Source organism: Schistocerca nitens, chromosome 5 (assembly GCF_023898315.1).
Source record: "Schistocerca nitens isolate TAMUIC-IGC-003100 chromosome 5, iqSchNite1.1, whole genome shotgun sequence".
Classification (NCBI taxonomy): Eukaryota; Metazoa; Arthropoda; class Insecta; order Orthoptera; family Acrididae; genus Schistocerca; species Schistocerca nitens.
In genome coordinates this window covers 614821156-614841920 of record NC_064618.1, presented here as the reverse complement: position 1 = coordinate 614841920, position 20765 = coordinate 614821156, and the positions used below count along the sequence as shown (strand labels likewise).

The 20765-nt window shown below is 45.8% G+C and overlaps 1 protein-coding gene across 1 annotated transcript in view; it reads right to left on the bottom strand.

Moving 5' to 3' along the window:
* LOC126260619 (sodium/potassium/calcium exchanger Nckx30C) overlaps positions 1-14224 on the bottom strand; it is a 1588423-nt gene extending 1574199 nt beyond the window's left edge. The window contains exon 1 of the mRNA XM_049957957.1: positions 14200-14224. Within this exon, the coding sequence (XP_049813914.1) occupies positions 14200-14224 (25 nt within the window). The remainder of the gene's footprint in view (positions 1-14199) is intronic.
* Between the last annotated feature and the right edge of the window lie 6541 nt (positions 14225-20765).

Below are 20765 nucleotides of genomic sequence, written 5' to 3'. Positions count from 1 at the left end.
AGCGGAGAAAACAAACAGAGAGGACACCTGCCGTACCGATATATAATTTGGCTGACAAGGGGAGGCCGCCAATTGTCAAATTCAGATTCGATTCATACTGCGCATAATAGAAGCTCATGGCCAGAGGTGTAATGTGGCAAAGCACCAAGATGCACTTCTCAGCCGTTGTCAAGAAAATCGACAGTTAAAAGAAACCGTTGCGGTGAAATACTCTCTACGACTAATAACTTGTTACAGCGTCGTGGCGCAGCGGTAAGCGCTCGGGTTCGTAATCCGAAGGTCGCCGGATCGAATCTCGCGCGATGCAACCTTTTTTTTGTAGTATTTGTTTTTTGTAATTCAAATGTATACACACACACACATATATAGGGTGTTACAAAAAGGTACGGCCAAACTTTCAGGAAACATTCCTCACACACAAATAAAGAAAAGATGTTATCTGGACATGTGTCCAGAAACTCTTAATTTCCATGTTAGAGCTCATTTTAGTTTCGTCAGTATGTACTGTACTTCCTCGATTGACCGCCAGTTGGCCCAATTGAAGGGAGGTAATATTGATTTCGGTGCTGTGTTGACATGCGACTCATTGCTCTACAGTACTAACATCACGTTTGGGCAGGCATTGTTGGTGATGCCTTGATTAGGCCCCATGTTCTTCCACCTACGCTCAATGGAGCACGTAATCATGATTTCATACGGGATACTCTACCTGTGCTGCTAGAACATGTGCCTTTACAAGTACGACACAACATGTGGTTCATGCACGATGGAGCTTCTGCACATTTCAGTCGAAGTGTTCGTACGCTACTCAACAACAGATTCGGTGACCGATGGATTGGTAGAGGCGGACCAATTCCATGGCCTCCACGCTCTCCTGACCTCAACCCTCTTGACTTTCATTTATGGGGACATTTGAAAGCTGTTGTCTACGCAACCCCGGTACCAAATGTAGACACTCTTCGTGCTGGTATTGTGGACGGCTGTGATACAACACGCCATTCTCCAGGGCTGCATCAGCGCATCAGGGATTCCATTCGACGGAGGGTGGATGCATGTATCCTCGCTAACGGAGGACATTTTAAACATTTCCTGTAACAAAGAGTTTGAAGTCACGCTGGTACGTTCTGTTGCTGTGTGTTTCCATTCCATGATTAATGTGATTTGAAGAGAAGTAATAAAATGAGCTTTAACATGGAAAGTAAGCGTTTCCGGACACATGTCCACATAACAAAAAAATGGCTCTGAGCACTATGGGACTCAACTGCTGAGGTCATTAGTCCCCTAGAACTTAGAACTAGTTAAACCTAACTAACCTAAGGACATCACAAACATCCATGCCCGAGGCAGGATTCGAACCTGCGACCGTAGCGGTCTTGCGTTTCCAGACTGCAGCGCCTTTAACCGCACGGCCACTTCGGCCGGCTGTCCACATAACATATTTTTCTTTCTTTGTGTGTGAGGAATGTTTCCTGAAAGTTTGGCCGTACCTTTTTGTAACATCCTGTATATACAGGGTGAGTCACCTAACATTACCGCTGGATATATTTCGTAAACCACATCAAATACTCAAATACTGACGAATCGATTCCACAGACCGAACGTGAGGAGAGGGGCTAGTGTAATTGTTTAATACAAACCATAAAAAAATGCACGGAAGTATGTTTTTTAACACAAACCTACGTTTTTTTAAATGGAACCCCTTAGTTTTGTTAGCAAATCTGAACACATAAACAAATACGTAATCAGTGCCGTTTGTTGCATTGTAAAATGTTAATTACATCCGGAGATATTATAACCTAAAGTTGACGCTTGAGTACCACTCCTCCGCTGTTCGATCGTGTGCATCGGAGCGCACCGAATTACGTAGGGATCCAAAGGGAACGGTGATGGACCTTAGGTACAGAAGAGACTGGAACAGCACATTACGTCCACATGCCAACACCTTTTTATTGGTCTTTTTCACTGACGCACATGTACATTACTATGAGGGGTGAGGTACACGTACACACGTGGTTTCCGTTTTCAATTACGGAGTGGAATAGAGTGTGTCCCGACATGTCAGGCCAATAGATGTTCAATGTGGTGGCCATCATTTGCTGCACACAATTGCAATCTCTGGCGTAATGAATGTCGTACACGCCGCAGTACATCTGGTGTAATGTCGCCGCAGGCTCCTGCAATACGTTGTTTCATATCCTCTGGGGTTGTAGGCACATCACGGTACACATTCTCCTTTAACGTACCCCACAGAAGGAAGTCCAGAGGTGTAAGATCAGGAGAACGGGCTGGCCAATTTATGCGTGTTCCACGTCCTATGAAATGCCTGTCGGACATCCTGTCAATGGTCAGCCTAGTGTTAATTGCGGAATGTGCAGGTGCACCATCATGCTGATACCACATATGTCGACGCGTTTCCAGTGGGACATTTTCGAGCAACGTTGGCAGATCATTCTGTAGAAACGCGATGTATGTTGCAGCTGTTTGGGCCCCTGCAATGAAGTGAGGACCAATGAGGTGGTCGCCAATGATTCCGCACCACACATTTACAATCCACGGTCGCTGTCGCTCTACCTGTCTGAGCCAGCGAGGATTGTCCACGGACCAGTAATGCATGTTCCGTAGATTCACTGCCCCGTGGTTTGTGAAACCCGTTTCATCGGTAAACAGGTAGAACTGCAGCGCATTCTCTGTTAATGCCCATTGACAGAATTGCACTCGATGATTAAAGTCATCACCATGTAATTGCTGCTGTAGCGACACATGAATCGGGTGAAAGCGGTGACCTTTGGATCCCTACGTAATTCGGCGCTCTCCGATACACACGATCGAACAGCGGAGGAGTGGTACTCAAGCGTCAACTTTAGGTTACAATATCTCCGGATGTAATTAACATTTTACAATGCAACAAACGGCACTGATTACGTATTTGTTTATATGTTCAGATGTGCTAACAAAACTAACGTGGTTTCATTTAAAAAAACGTAGGTTTGTGTTAAAAAAACATAATTCCGTGCATTTTTGTATGGTTTGTATTAAACAATTACACTAGCCCCTCTCCTCACGTTCGGTCTGTGGAATCGGTTCGTCAGTATTTGATGTGGTTTACGAAACATATCCAGCGGTAACGTTAGGTGACTCACCATATATATATATATATATATATATATATATATATATATATATATATATATATATATATAATTCCCGGCAATCAGTTGCAACAACTATGCATATAATAAGTTGTTGAAAGTCGTTTGTCGTGTAAAAACCGCAAACAAAGTTGTATTTGACAAATGTTATTAATTGTCTTCATAATGTTAACCACGTATAGTTAACGGAAGACGTAGAAACGATATTCCGAAACGAATACGTATAGCGTAAGTCAAACGTTCGAATTAGAATAGAGACCCCACGAACACAAATTTGCTGTGGCAGGTATGAAATATAAATTCCGTTACTCGCTCGTTACACTTCAAGGACAGATGTTGAATGGGCCGAAACGAGCCGCCACATAACAGCGTAGTTGCCTGCTAACTTCGAAAGAAGGTAGATGCGGTCCCTAGCGCAACTAATAACATCGTCGAAAATCAGTTCGGACGTGAGAGCTTTGGTACACCCTCTTAAACAAACGGAAAAATGCAGGCGGTACAATTGGAGAGCGATCCGCCTTCACCGCCTTCACCGCCTTCACCAATATATATATATATATATTTGAATTACAAAAAACTAATAATAAAAAAAAATCGCATGGCGCGATATTCGATCCGGCGACCTCTGGATTACGAACCCGAGCGCTTACCGCTGCGCCACGACGCTGTAGAAAACTATTAATCGTAGAGAGTATTTCACTGCAACGGTTTCTTTTAACCGTCGATTTTCTCGACAACGGCTGAGAAGTGCCTCTTGGTGCTTTGCCACATTACACCTCTGGCCATGAGCTTTTATTATGCGCAGTATGAATCGAATCTGAATTTCACAATTGGCGGCCTCCGCTTGTGAGCTATTGTATTGTATGTTAACCGGGGACCTAGAAACGACGGAGAGACTCCGTCCCTGCCGCAGCCGTAGTGGTCCACAACCCCACGACGACTTCCGCAGTCGCCGCCCGATGTGGCCGAGCGGTTCTAGGCGGTTCAGTCTGGAGCCGCGCGACCGCTACGGTCGCAGGTTCGAATCCTGCCTCGAGTATGGGTATGTGTGATGTCCTTAGGTTAGTTAGGTTTAAGTAGTTCTAACAAGGGAACCTCCCCATCGCACCCCCCTCAGATTTAATTATAAGTTGGCACAGTGGATAGGCCTTGAAAAACTGAACACAGATCAATCGAGAAAACAGGAAGAAGCTGTGTGGAACTATGAAAAAAATAAGCAAAATATACAAACTGAGTAGTCCATGCGGAAGACAGGCAACATTAAAGATAATGTGCGGTCAGGAGCGCCGTGATCCCGTGCTTAGCGTGAGCAGCTGCGGAACGAACGGCGCCGGCACGGTAGCTCAGCGTGTTCGGTCAGAGGGTTAGCTACCCTCTGTAATAAAAAAGACTGAGTTAATCGATCAACAACGAACTTAAACGGGTGTCTTACGACGTCCGCCCCGAGCAAATCAACGAACGTAAACGAACAAAATGAGAACTATAAAAAAAAAAAGACAAGCCCTTGGTTCAAGTCTTCCTTCGAGCCTCGAGTGTAAAGTTTAATTTTTTATATAATCCACTTCACTCTCCAAAATTCCAGGACATGTTCAGATATGCTTGGAAATATGCAGGATTTGACGGTCTACACACGGAAAAATTTGAAAACGTTGAAAACATGTTTTGACAGAACACAGGGAAAACTGCGCGACTGTGAAACTGTTGCATTCATTTGTTGCAGTTTATGTGACAAACTCTTATGTTTTCATCACTTTTTTGGGAGTGATTATCATATCCACAAGAAAACCTAAATCGGGCAAGGTAGAAGAATCTTTCTACCCATTCGCCAAGTGTACAAGTTAGGTGTGTCGACAACATATTCATGTCATGTGACGCACATGCCGTAACCAGTGTCGTATAGAATATATCAGACTTGTTCTCCTGTGGAGGAATCGGTTGACCTATGACCTTGCGATCAAATGTTTTCGGTTCCCACTGGAGAGGCACGTCCTTCCGTCTACTAATCGCACGGTTTTGCGGTGCGGTCGCAAAACACAGACACTAAACTTATTACAGTGAACAGAGACGTCAATGAACGAACGGACAGATCATAAATTTGCGAAAATAGAGAAGGTAAAATTTTCACTCGTGGGAAGACTTGAACCACGGACCTCTAGCTTCGTAGCTGCTCACGCTAACTACGGGACCACGGTGCTCCTTTGCTGGCACTATCCTCGATGTTGCATACGTTGCACATAGACTACTTAGTTTGCATATTTTGCTTATCTTTTTTTCATAGTTCCACACAACTTCTTCCTGTTTTCTCGATTGATCTGTATTCAGTTTTTCAAGGCCTATCTACTGTGCCAACTTATAACTAAATCTGAGGGAGGTGCGATGAGGAGGTTCCCTTGTAACTTCTAGGGGACCGATGACCTCAGATGTTAAGTCCCATAGTGCTCAGAGCCATTTGAACCATTTGACTACCGCAGTCCACTTCACCCCTCCGCCGCCCCACATCGAACCCAGGGTTATTGTGCGGTTCGGTCCCCGGTGGACCCCCCCCCCCCCCCCCTCTCACCCCAGAACCCCTATGTTTGCGTAGTAGACTAATGGTGGTGTACGCGTACGTGGAGAACTTGTTTGCGCAGCAATCGCCGACATAGTGTAACTGAGGCGGAATAAGGGGAAGCAGCCCGCATTCGCCGAGGTAGGTGGAAAACCGGCTAAAAACTATCCACAGACTGGCCGGTTCACCGGACCTCGACACAAATCCGCCGGGCGCATTCGTGCCGGGGACCATGCGCTCCTTCCCGCCTGGAAAGCCGTGCGTTAGACCGCACGGCCAATCGGGCGCGCTTGGCTGAGGTAACTCCAGAATTTCTTGAAGATTGCATTCTTGGATCACCTTTCCCCTAACACGTAATACACTTTCCAAAATGGCAGTGGAATAATGTTTCATTTTTATTTTTTCATACACAGCGATCTCCAAGTCATCTGGGAAAGAGAGTATCCGGTTTGTGCATTATCCATGCGGAATTCGGTAGTTTCTAGAAATACACATGTTTCTACAAAAATGTCTCCAGGATTTCGGGAGACGACTGCGTCAAAACTAGAAGACGTCGGGTAAAATGACGTATATCGGTGGCGTCATTCTAAGTTTCGATTCGTAATACATGCCGTGGCTTTGTTCTACTATGCAGCAGACATGTCAGAACATGTATGCAAATCTTCAGCTATGTACACTACTGGCCATTAAAATTGCTACACCAAGAAGAAATGCAGATGATAAACTGGTATTCATTGGACAAATATATTATACTAGAACTAACATGTGATTACACTTTCACGCAATATTGGTGCATAGATTCTGAGAAATCAGTACCCAGAACTACCACCTCTGGCCGTAATAACAGCCTTGATACTCCTGGGTATTGAGTCAAACAGAGCATGCATGGCGTGTACGGGTACAGCTGCCCATGCAGCTTCAACACGATACCACAGATGATCAAGAGTAGTGACTGCCGTATTGTGACGAGCCAGTTGCTCGGCTACCATTGACCAGACGTTTTCAGTTGGTGAAAGATCTGGAGAATGTGCTGGCCAGGGCAGCAGTCGAACATTTTCTGTATCCAGAAAGGCCCGTACAGGACCTGAAACATGCGGTCGTGTATTATCCTGCTGAAATGTAGGGTTTCGCAGGGATCGAATGAAGGGTAGAGCCACGGGTCGTAACACACCTGAAATTTAACGTCCACTGTTCAAAGTGCCGTCAATGCGAACAAGAGGTGACCGAGACGTGTAACCAATGGCACCCCATACCATCACGCCGGGTGATACGCCAGTATGGCGATGACGAATAGACGCTTCCAACGTGCGTTCACCGCGATGTCGCCAAACACGGATGCGACCATCATGATGCTGTAAACAGAACCTGGATTCATCCGAAAAAATGACGTTATGTCATTCGTGCAGCCAGGTTGTTGTCTTGCAAACGTCCCCATCTGTTGACTCAGGGATCGAGAGGTGGCTGCACGATCCTTTACAGCCATGCCGATAAGATGCCTGTCATCTCGACTGCTAGTGATACGAGGCCGTTGGGATCCAGCACGGCGTTCCGTATTACCCTCCTGAACCCACCGATTCCATATTCTGCTAACATTCATTGGATCCCGACAAACGGGTGCAGCAATGTCGCGATACGATAAACCTTAATCGCGATAGGCTACAATCAGACCTTTATCAGAGTCGGAAACGTGATGGTACACATTCCTTACACGAGGCATCACAACAACGTTTCACCAGGCAAAGCCGGTCAACTGCTGTTTGTATATGAGAAATCGTTTGGAAACTTTCCTCATGTCAGCACGTTGTAGGTGTCGCCACCGGCCCCAACCTTGTGTGAATGCTCTGAAAAGCTAATCATTTGCATATCAGAGCATCTTCTTCCTGTCGGTTAAATTTCGCGTCTGTAGCACGTCATCTTCGTGGTGTAGCTATTTTAATGGCCAGTAGTGTATATGCAAATGTTCAACTACGTATTACTACAACGAAATGGCAGCCCAGTTGAGAGGTTTCCATGGGGGCTGCTGCCTGTCCTTCCAGGGCGGAGTGCGGCTATAAGAACTGGAGCACTTAAATATGGCAACAGAAATGGATCCTGTCCAATATGCACATTAAGCATGCTATAAAGGAAATCGAGAACAAATTTGGAAAGGAGATTAACTGAAGTGACAAAAACCGTTGTGTACTGCCTAATACAGTGTCGGACCTCCTCCTGGCCACTGAAGTGAAGCAGCTCGACATGGCACAGACTCCACAAGTCGTTGCAAGTCCGCTGCAGGCATACTGAGCCATGCTGCCTCTATACCCGTCCATAATTACAAAAGTGTTGCCGCTATAGGATGACCCATACTTGTTCGATGAGATTCATGTCAAGTAGTCTGGGTGGCCACACCGTTAGCTCGAACTGTCCATAAGTTTCTTCAAAAAAAATCCCGAACGATTCTGGCCCGGTCACATAACATCGTTGTACGGCAACATGAAGTCCATGAATGGCTGAAAATTGCCTCCAAGTAGCCAAACATAACAATTTCCAGTCAATGATCGGTTCGGTTACATCAGACGACCCAGTCCACTCCATGTAAACACAACCCATACCATAATGGCTTGCACAGCACACTGATGACAACTTTGGTCTAAGGCTTCGTGGTGTCTGCGCCACAGTTAAACGCTACCATCAGTTCTTACCGAATGAATTCGGGACTCATTTGACACGCCAAGGCTTTTCAGTAGTCTAAGGCATTCCTTGCTAAGAGAAGTCTGGTAGTAGCAAACACAGGACTCAGTTTGAGGAAGAAATTTCTGAGAAAGTCCGTCTGGAGCACAGCATTGTATGGCAGTGCGACGTGTTCTGTGCGAAAATGAGAACAAAAGAGAATCGGAGCCTTTGAGATGTGGTACTACAGAAGAATGTTCAAAATTAGATGGACGTTCCCCCCCCCCCCCCTCCCTCCCCCCAGGGAACGTCTCACACCAGACAAGTGTAACTCCTATGTTTGCGTGGTAGAGTAATGATGGTGTACGCGTACGTGGAGAACTTGTTTGCGCAGCAATCGCCGACATAGTGTAACTGAGGCGGAATAAGGGGAACCAGCCTGCATTCGCCGAGGCAGATGGAAAACCGCCTAAAAACTGGCCGGTTCACAGAGTTTCGACACAAATCCGCCGAGCAGATTTGTGCCAGGGACCAGGCGCTCCTTCCCGCCCGGAAAGCCGTGCGTTAGACCGCACGACCAATCGGGCGGGCTTGGCTGAGGTAACTCCAGAATTTCCTGAATGTTGCATTCTTGGATCACCTTTCCCCTAACACGCAATACACTTTCCAAAACGGCAGTGGAATAATGTTTCACTTTTATTTTTTTCATACACAGCGAACTCCAAGTTATCTGGGATACAGAATATCCGGTTTGTGCATTATCCATGCAGAATTCACCAGTTTCTAGAAACACACACGTTTCTACAAAAATGTCTCCACGATTTCGGCAGACGACTGCGTGAAAACTACACTACTGGCCATTAAAATTGCTACACCACGAAAATGACGTGCTACAGAGGCGAAATTTAACCGTCAGGAAGAGGATGCTGTGATATGCAAATGATTAGCTTCTCAGAGCATTCACACAAGTTGGCGCCGGTGGCGACACCTACAGCGTGGTGACATGAGGAAGTTTCCAACCGATTTCTCATACACAAACAGCAGTTGACCGGCGTTGCCTGGTGAAACGTTGTTGCGATGCCTCGTGTAAGGAGGAGAAATGAGTACCATCACGTTTCCGACTTTGATAAATGTCGGATTGTAGCCTATCGCGATTTCGGTTTATCGTATCGCGACATTGTTGCTCGCGTTGGTCGAGATCCAATGACTGTTAGCAGAATATGGAATCAGTGAGTTCAGGAGGGTAATACGGAACGCCGTGCTGGATCCCAACGGCCTCGTATCAAAAATGTTCAAATGTGTGTGAAATCTTATGGGACTTAACTGCTAAGATCATCACTCCCTAAGCTTACACACTACTCAACCTAAATTATCCTAAGGACAAACACACACACCTATGCCCGAGGGAGTACTCGAACCTGCGCCGTGACCAGCCGCACAGTCCATGACTGCAGCACCCTAGACCGCTCGGTTAATCCCGCGCGGCGGCCTCGAGATGACAGGCATCTTGTCCGCATGGCTGTAACGGATTGTGCAGCCACGTCTCGATCCCTGAGTCAACAGATGGGGACGTTTGCAAGACAACAATCATCTGCACGAACAGTTCGACGACGTTTGCAGCAGCATGGATTATCAGCTCGGAGACTATGGCTGTGGTTACCCTTGACGCTGCATCACAGACAGGAGCGCCTGCGATGGTGTACTCAACGACGAACCTGGGTGCACGAATGGCATAACGTTATTTTTTCGGATGAATCAAGGTTCTGTTTAAAGCATCATGATGGTCGCATCAGTGTTTGGCGACATCGCGGTGAACGCTCGTTGGAAGCATGTATTCGTCATCGCCATACTGGCGTATCACCCGGTGTGATGGTATGGAGTGCCATTGGGTTCACGTCTCGGTGACCTCTTGTTCGCATTGACGGCACTTTGAACAGTGGACGTTACATTTCAGATGTGTTACGACCCGTGGCTCTACCCTTCATTCGATCCCTGCGAAACTCTACATTTCAGCAGGATAATGCACGACCGCATGTTTCAGGTCCTGTACGGGCCTTTCTGGATACAGAAAATGTTCGACTGCTGCCCTGGCCAACACATTCTCCAGATCGCTCACCAATTGAAAACGTCTGGTCAATGGTGGCCGAGCAACTGGCTCGTCACAATACGGCAGTCACTACTCTTGATCATCTGTGGTATCGTGTTGAAGCTGCATGGGCAGCTGTATCTGTACACGTCATCCAAGCTCTGTTTGACTCAATGCCTAAGCGTATCGAGGCCGTTATTACGACGAGAGGTGGTTGTTCTGGGTACTGATTTCTTAGGATCTATGCACCCAAGTTGCTTGAAAATGTAATCACATGTCAGTTCTAGTATAATATATTTGTCCAATGTATACCCGTTTGTCATCTGCATTTCTTGTTGGTGTAGCAATTTTAATGTCCAGTAGTGTACAAGACGTCTAGGAAAATGACGTAAATCGACGGCGTCACTCTAATTTTCGATTCGTAATACATGCCGTGGCTTTCTTCTACTAGGCAGCTGTACATGTCAGAAAATATATGCAAATCTTCAATTACATATTACTACAACGAAATGGCACCCCAGTTGAGAGGTTTCCATGGGGGCTGCTGTCGGTCTTCCCAGGGCGGGGTGCAGTTGTAAGAATTGGAGCACTTAAATACGGCAACAAAAATGGATCCTGTCCAATATGCACATTAAGCATGCTATAAAGGAAATCGAGAACAAATTTGGAAAGGAGATTAACTGAAGTGACAAAAACCGTGTTGTACTGCCTAGTACAGTGTCGGACCTCCTCGCCAGCGTAGTGAAGCAGCTTGACATGGCACAGACTCCACAAGTCGTTGCAAGTCCCCTGCAGACATACTGAGCCATGCTGCCTCCATAGCCGTCCATAATTACAAAACTGTTGCCGCTATAGGATTTTATGCACAAACTGGCCTGTCCATTATGTTCTATAAATGTTCGATGGGATTCATGTCAAGTAATCTGGGTGGCCATACCGTTAGCTCGAGCTGTCCACAAGTTTCTTAAAAAAAAAACACCGAACGATTCTGGCCCGGCCACATAACATCGTTGTATGGCAACATGATGTCCATGAATGGCAGAAAATTGCCTCCAAGTAGCCAAACATAACAATTTCCAGTCAATGATCGGTTCGGTTACATCAGATGACCCAGTCCACTCCATGTAAACACAATCCATACCATAATGGAGCTACCACTAGGTTGCATAGCACACATTTGAAAGCTTTGATCTATGGCTTCGTGGTGTCTGGGCCACACGTAAACCCCAGTTCTTACCAAATGAATTCGGGACTCATTTGACACGCTTACCAAATGAATTCGGGACTCATTTGACACGTCACGGGTTCTCAGTCTTCTAAGTCATTCCTTGCTAAGAGAAGTATGGTAGTATGAAACATAGTTCTCAGTTTGAGGAAGAAATTTCTGAGAAAGTCCGTCTGGAGCACCGCATTGCATGAGTGTGAGACGCGGACTGTGCGAAAATCAGAACACAAGAGAATCTAAGCCTTTGAGATGTGGTGCTGCAGAAGAATGTTGAAAATTAGATGGACTGATAAGGTAAGGAGTGAGAAGATTCTCTGGAGAAACGGCGACAAAAGGAACATATTAAGAAGAAGAAGGGACAGGATGATAGGCAATCTGTTAAAATATTAGGGAGTAACTTCCATGGTACCGGAGGGAGGTGTAGAGGATAAAAACTGTAGAAAAAGACAGAGATTGGAATACATCGACCAGGTAACTGAGGACGTAGGTTCCAAATGCTGCTCTGAGATGAAAAGGATGTCACAGGAGAGGAATTCGTCTCCAGCCGCATCAGACCAGGAGAGACAATGCAGGCGATATCGAACTGCCAGCAAAGGCGCTCGCGTCGGTCGTCTACTGCCATACCCCTTTAACTCCACATTTCGCCGTACTGTCCTAAATGATACGTTCGTCGTACGTCACAAATTGATTTCTGCGGTCATTTCACACGATGTTGCTTGTCTGTTAGCACTGACAATTCTATGCAAATGCCGCTGCTCTCAGTCGCTAAGTGAAGGCCGTAGGCCACTGCGTTGTTTGTAGTGAGACGTAATGCCTGAAACTTGGTTTTGACACTGTGGATCTCGGAATGTTGAGTTCTCTAACGATTTCCGAAATGGAATACCCCACGCGTCTAGCTCCAACTACCATTCCACGTTATAAGTCTGTTAATTCCCGTCTTGCGGCCATAATTACGTCGTCAATGTTTTCGCGTGAATCACCTGACTACTAGTGACAGCTCCGCCAATACACTGCCCTTTTATAGCTTGTGGACGCTGTATTATTGTCATCTGTATGCTTTTATATCGCTATCCCATGACTTTTGACACCTCAGTGTATAATTAGACTACCTTAACCTGAGATGCGCTCAACACCGCATTCTTGGACAACCCATTTTCTAACGCACAATACATTCTCAAATTCGGCAGTGAAATACGGTTTTTTTAATTCGAAAGTATTTTTATTTTTTCAGCTCACACTAAGCCCCAAGTTATCTGGGATACAGACTATCCAGTTCATGGGTTATCTTTACAGAGCTCAGAAAAATATTGAAAACATATATGTTTGTGCAGAAGTATCTCCGTGTTTTCGGAAGACAACTGACTGGAAACTACAAGACATCCAGATAAATGACATGTACCGCTGAACAGACCATCTCTCCAAGTTTCGACTAGTAATCCATGCCGTGGTATTGTTCCACTAGGGAACAGGCACGTCACAACATCTAGAAAAATCATCCACTATGTACTAACTGGCAACCCAGTCAACAGATTTCCAAACCTGGTTACTGTCGCTACTTCCAAGGCAAACTGCAGTTACAGCGCTCTTGAAAGAGATACAGTAGCAGAAAAAAGAGTGAGACATGATTGTTGGCTGTTCCCAATATTACGTTGTGCTAACTACAAAAGAAACCAAGGAGGAATCTTCAAGGAAATTAAAGCTGAGGGGGAGCAAATAATACGTTTGTGATTAGACGATGATACTGTGGTTCCGTCGGAGAAGCCAAAGAACATGGAAGACAAGCTGACCAGAATGCGTAGTGTCTTGAAAAGATGAATATCAAAAAAAGTAAGCCAATAACTAAACACAATCGACTGAAATCAGTCAATGTTGTAATTACAAAATTACACAGTAACATCTGCTTATAATAATGCCACTCATAGTATATCAATTTCGAACTTAGTTCATAAAATGGACCCAGTTCACAAATTCGCTACGTTATATAAAACTACACTTACATCAACCGAATGAAGTCCTGTGTTGATCTCAGTTCGTATGAGACACACTTGGCAACATTGCTAAATCAGCGCCGCGCGGGATTAGCCGAGCGGTGTGGGGCGCTGAAGTCATGGGCTGTGCGACTAGTCCCGGCGCAGGTTCGAGTCCTCCCTCGGGCCTGGGTGTGTGTGTTTGTCCTTAGGATAATTTAGGTTAAGTAGTGTGTAAGCTTAGGGACTGATGACCTTAGCAGTTAAGTCCCATAAGATTTCACACACATTTGAACATTTTTGAGCTAAATCAGCTACCTACATGATAACCATACTTCAACCACAGCTGTTAATCGTACATCGTGGAGACACATTGTTTATTGTCGAAGGTTTCGTGTTCTCAAAGTAAAGGAAATAAGGTCTCGAAACTAGTCAAACATCTTCAAAAACTTCTCCAAGTTAAATAACGCTCTTGACATTGCTCACCACAGCAACTAGAAAAACAGCCTGTGGCGTTTCCAGTTGGCGTGGTTTCAAAACGTAGTGCTGTCACAGTTATATTTATAATCAACTACCTGAGAAAACCAGCGCTGCCTGCATGTTTATTTACTCCAATCTTCTCATAATCCATCTTCTGTTCCCTCCTCTCTCCACCTCCTCCTCCCCCCCCCCCCTTCTCTGACCACCAGTCCGTCATCACACCCACAGTATTTGATTCCAGATAGTAAGTAATACGTGTACCAAGTTTGGTTGAAATAGATCCAGGGGCTTAGGAGAAGCGCCGTTTGCATACGCGACGTAAATTGTGGTGGTAAAAGTCATGAGACACCTCCTAATATCGTGCCGGACCTCCTTTTTCCCGGTTGAAGCAACTCTAAATGTCGTGGACTCCACAAGACGTTGTAAGTCCCCTACAGAAGTACTGAGCCGTGATGCCTCTACAGCCGTCCATAATTTCGAAAATGTTGCCGGTGCAGGATTTTGTGCACTTACTGCCGTCTTCCTTATGTCCCATGGATGTTCGATGGGATTCACGTCAGATGATCTGTGTTCTTCAAGCCAATCACGAACAATTGTGGGCCGGTGACATGGCCCATTGTCATCCATAAACAGTCCATCGTTCTTCGGGAACATAACATCCATTAATGGCTGCAGAGGGTCTCCAAGTAGACGAACATAACCATTTCCACTTATTGATCGTTTCCTTTGATCAGAGGACACAGTCCATTCCATGTAAACACAGCCCACACCATTATGGAGCCACCATCAGCTCGCACTGTGCCTTATTGACGACTTCGGTCCATGGCTTCGTGGGGTCTGTGCTACACTCGAACCCTACCTTCAGTTCTTACCAACATAAATCGGGAGTCACCTGAGCAGGCCACGATTTTCCAGTCGCCTAGGATCCAAACGATATGTTAAAGAGCCTAGAAGAGGCGCTGCAGGCGATGTCTGCTGTTAGCAAAGGCACTCGCGTCGGTAGTCTGCTGCCATAGCCTATTAACGCCAAATTTCACCGCACTGTCCTAACGGATATATTCGTTGATTTCTGTGGTCGTTTCACGCAGTGTTGCTTGTCTGTTAGCACTGACAGCTCTACGCAAACGCCACTGCTCTTGGTCGTTAAGTGAAGACCGTCGGCCACTGTGTTGTCCGTGGTGAGAGGTAATGCTTGAAACTTGGATTCTCGGCACACTCTTGACACTGAGAAATCTCGGAATATTGAATTCTCAAACGATTTCCGAAACAGAACGATCCATTCGTCTAGCTCCAACTACCATTCCGCGTTCAGAGTCTGTTACTTCCTGTCGTACGGCCATAACAACGTCGGAAACCTTTCCACACGAATCACTTGAGTATAAATGACAGTTTCGCCATTGCACTACCCTTTTAAACCTTGTGTACGCATACTGCCGCCATCTTTATACGTACATATCGCTATTCCATTACTGTAACTTGCGTTGTCTCTCAAGACTAGTTCTTGGACCACCGACTTTCTAACATGCAGTAAACTCTCGAAGGCGCAGTGACATACTGCGTTTTTAGCCCGTGGACACGTGAGTGTCTGTACTCGCAAAAACGTATGAGAGGAGTCTATCAAGATCCCTGCCTTCAACTAATAGAAGGTATTGATATTAATCGAAACATTATCATACTTGGTGAGACAGAATGGATAAGAAAGCATTTATTATGATATTGTGACCACTATTTTAGTACAATATGAAATACAGCATTATAACTTACTTTGTAACTTTCCTGAGAGTGAATAACTAACTCTCAATTTTACTGATCCACGTCAGAAGATTTGCTCATAAGAAATAACATTCTTCATAAACAACGTCACTCCGTTCTTTGCAGATATTTTTCGTGTATTTGTAACATATTAGACCACTTTTTCTGTTTAATCGATGTGAGCACATGAACCATGGTCTTTTTGGAGATCTTCCATTTTCCGCAATCTTCCCTGTTGGCGAGCTCTTCTGTGGCTTGTAGAACTGTCACCTTTCAGTATGAGAGAAATTCTCCCTTTATCAAATCAGTACTCCTAGTACAGTGAAGAGCCAAAGAAACTGGTATAGGCACGTGTATTCAAATACAGAGATACACTATGTGATCAAAAGTATCCGGACACATGGCTGAAAATGACTTACAAATTCGTGGCGCCCTCCATCGGTAATGCTTAAATATGGTTTTGGCCCACCCTTAATCTTGATGACAGGTTCCACTTTCGCAAGCATACATTCGATCAGGTGCTGGAAGGTTTCTTGAGGAATGGCAACCCATTCTTCACGGAGTGCTGCATTGAGGTGAGATATCGATGTCGGTCGGTGAGGCCTGGCACGAAGTAGGCGTTCCAGAACATCCCAAACGTGTTCTACAGGATTCAGGTCAGGACCCTGCGCAGGCCAGTCCATTACAGGGATGTTTTTGTCGTGTAACCACCCCGTCACAGGCCGTGTATTATGAATATGTGCTCGATCATGCTGAAAAATGCAATCGCCATCCCCGAATTGCTCTTCAATAGTGGGGAGCAAGAAGATTCTTAAAACATCAATGTAGGCCTGTGCTGTGATAGTGCCACGCAAAACAACAAGGGGTGCAAGCCCCCTTCATGAAAAACACGACCTCACCACAACACCACCGCCTCCGAATTTTATTGTTGGCACTACACACGCTGGCAGATGACGTTCACCGGGCATTCGCCATAAGCCCACCCTACCATCGGATCACCACAATGTGTACCGTGATCCGTCACTTCACACAACGTTTTTACACTGTTCAATTGTCCAATGTTTACGCTCTTTACAAGTAACGAGGCGTTGTTTTGAATTTACCGGCGTGATGGATTATGAGCAGCCGCTCAACCATGAAGTCCAAGTTTTCTCACTTCCCACCTGACTTTCATAGTACATGGAGTGGATCCTGATGCATTTTACCGAGCGAGGTGGCGCAGTGGTTAGCACACTGGACTCGCATTCGGGAGGACGACGGTTCAATCCCGTCTCCGGCCATCCTGATTTAGGTTTTCCGTGATTTCCCTAAATCGCTTCAGGCAAATGCCGGGATGGTTCCTTTGAAAGGGCACGGCCAATTTCCTTCCCCATCCTTCCCTCACCCGAGCTTGCGCTCCGTCTCTAATGACCTCGTTGTCGACGGGACGTTAAACACTAACCACCACCACCACCACCTGATGCATTTTGGTATTCCTGTGTGATGGTCTGGATATACGTCTGCTTATTACACACTACGACCTTCTTCAACTGTCGGCAATCTCTGTCACTCAACAGACGAGGTCGGCCTGTACACTTTTGTGGTGTACGTGTCCCTTCACGCTTCCACTTCACTATCACGTCGGAAACAGTGGACCTAGGGATGTTTAAGAGTGTGGAAATCTCGCGTACAGACGTATGACACAAGTGACACCCATTCACCTGACCACGTTCAAAGTCCGTGAGCTCCGCGGAGCGCCCAATACTGCTCTCTCACGATGTCTGATGACTACTGTGGTCACTTGTATGGAGTACCTGGCAGTAGGCGGCAACGCAATGCATCTGATGTGAAAAATGTATGTTTTTGGGGGTGTCCGAATACTTTTGACCACAAAGTTGTATAAACAGGGAGAATACTGCGCTGCGGTCGGCAACGCCTATATGAGACAAGTGCCCGGTGCAGTTGGTAGATCGATTACTGCTGTTAAAATGGCAGGTTATCAAGATTTAAGTGAGTTTGAATTTGGTGTCATAGTCGGCGCAAGATCGATGGGACACAGAATCTCCGAGGTAGCGATGAAGTGGGAATTTTCCCGTACGACCATTTCGCGAATGTACTGTGCATATCAGGGATCCGGTAAAACATTAAATCACCAACATCACAGTGGCCGGAAAAAGATCCTGCAAGAAGGAGGCCAATGACGACTGAAGAGAATCGTTCAGCGTGACAGAAGTGCAACCATCTCGCAAATTGCTACAGATTTCAATGCTGGGCCATCAATAAGTGTCAGCATGCGAAATATTCAACGAAATATCATCGATATGTGTTTTCGGAGCCGAAGGCTCACTATGTACCCTTGATGACTGAGCGACACAAAGCTTTACGCCTCGCCTGGGCCCGTCAACATCGACATTGAACTGTTGATGACTGGAAACATCATGCCTGGTCGAACGAGTCTCGTTTCAAATTGTATCGAGCGGATGGACGTGTACGGGTATGGAGACAACCTCATGAATCCATGGATCCTGCATGTCAGCAGTGGATTGTTCAAGGTGGTGGTGGTCCTGTAATCGTGTGAGATGTATGCAATTGGAATGATATGTGACACCTGATACGTCTAGATAAGACTCTGACAGGTGCAATGTACGTAAGCATCCTGTCTGATCACCTTCGTCCATTCATGTTCATTGTGCATTCCGACGACTTGTGCAATTCCAGCAGGACAATTCGACACTCCACACGTTCAGAATTGCTACAGAGCTGCTCCAGGAACACTCTTCTGAGTTTAAATACTTCCGCTGGTCACCAAACTCCCCAGAAATGAACATTATTGAGCATAGTTGGGATCCCTTACAACGTGCTGTTCAGAAGAGATATCCACCCCTCGTACTCTTAGGCATTTATGGACAGTCCTGCAGGATTCATTGTGTCGATTCCCTCCAGCACTACTTCAGACATTAGTCGAGTCCATACCACGTCGTGTTGGGGCACTTGCGTGCTCGCTTGGGCCCTACACGATATTAGGCACGTGTACCAGTTTCTTTGGCTCTTCAGTGTAGGTGGGAAGCTGCTGTGAAACAAGCACAAGACATCTATTGTTACTACATCATATACGTTTATCTACGAGGGCAATTCAATAAGTAATGCAACACATTTTTTTTCTGAAACAGGGGTTGTTTTATTCAGCATTGAAATACACCAGGTTATTCCCCAATCTTTTAGCTACACAACACTATTTTTCAACGTAATCTCCATTCAATGCTACGGCCTTACGCCACCTTGAAATGAGGGCCTGTATGCCTGCACGGTACCATTCCACTGGTCGATGTCGGAGCCAACGTCGTGCTGCATCAATAACTTCTTCATCATCCGCATAGTGCGTCCCACGGATTGCGTCCTTCATTGGGCCAAACATATGGAAATCCGACGGTGCGAGATCGGGGCTGTAGGGTGCACGAGGAAGAACAGTCCACTGAAGTTTTGTGAGCTCCCCTCGGGTGCGAAGACTTGTGTGAGGTCTTGCGTTGTCATGAAGAAGGAGAAGTTCGTTCTGATTTCTGTGCCTACGAACACGCTGAAGTCGTTTCTTCAATTTCTGAAGAGTAGCACAATACACTTCAGAATTGATCGTTTGACCATGGGGGAGGACATCGAACAGAATAACCCCTTCAGCGTCCCAGAAGACTGTAACCATGACTTTACCGGCTGAGGGTATGGCTTTAAACTTTTTCTTGGTAGGGGAGTGGGTGTGGCGCCACTCCATTGATTGCCGTTTTGTTTCAGGTTCGAAGTGATGAACCCATGTTTCATCGCCTGTAACAATCTTTGACAAGAAATTGTCACCCTCAGCCACATGACGAGCAAGCAATTCCGCACAGATGGTTCTCCTTTGCTCTTTATGGTGTTCGGTTAGACAACGAGGGACCCAACGGGAACAAACCTTTGAATATCCCTACTGGTGAACAATTGTGACAGCACTACCAACAGAGATGTCAAGTTGAGCACTGAGTTGTTTGATGGTGATCCGTCGATCATCTCGAACGAGTGTGTTCGCACGCTCCGCCATTGCAGCAGTCACAGCTGTGCACGGCCGGCCCGCACGCGGGAGATCAGACAGTCTTGCTTGACCTTGCGGCGATGATGACACACCCTTTGCCCAACGACTCACCGTGCTTTTGTCCAATGCCAGATCACCGTAGACATTCTGCAAGCGCCTATGAATATCTGAGATGCCCTGGTTTTCCGCCAAAAGAAACTCGATCACTGCCCGTTGTTTGCAACGCACATCCGTTACAGACTCCATTTTAACAGCTCCGTACAGGGCTGCCCCCTGTCGGAAGTCAATGAAACTATACGAGACGAAGCGGGAATGTTTGAAAATATTCCACAAGAAATTTCCGGTTTTTTCAACCAAAATTGGCCGAGAAAAACAATGTGTTGCATTACTTATTGAACTGCCCTCGTATAAGACAAAATATCATCTTCTTGACGTCCCTTTCAAGTGCATGTACTTGTCATCTGACCAAGAGAAGCAACTCCTGGTTTACATTCATTATAGAATGAAACATTGTTTCACTAGATTTTATGTCCATCTAAATTGGTGGTGTGGTGCACGGAAATTAGAAATATCACAATTTTATTTTTCTTGGCCACATATAAATGTCAAATTCAAAACAAACTGGACGTGGAAGACATGATTTATAGTGAAATTTTGTTTTTGTTTTGTTACATAACCTGTTAATGAATCAGGAGCGATTTTCATAGTATTAGGTACCCTCATTCTGCTCATTGGTGGCAGCGATTTTCTCTACTGAGCTCCATCGTGACCGATAAGGATACCACCAAAATTGTAGTCTCTATCATCTAATTCTTCACTGCTTACTTCACTTGAGGCGCTAGAAGACGCGTGTTGGTTATCCTGGGGATGAAA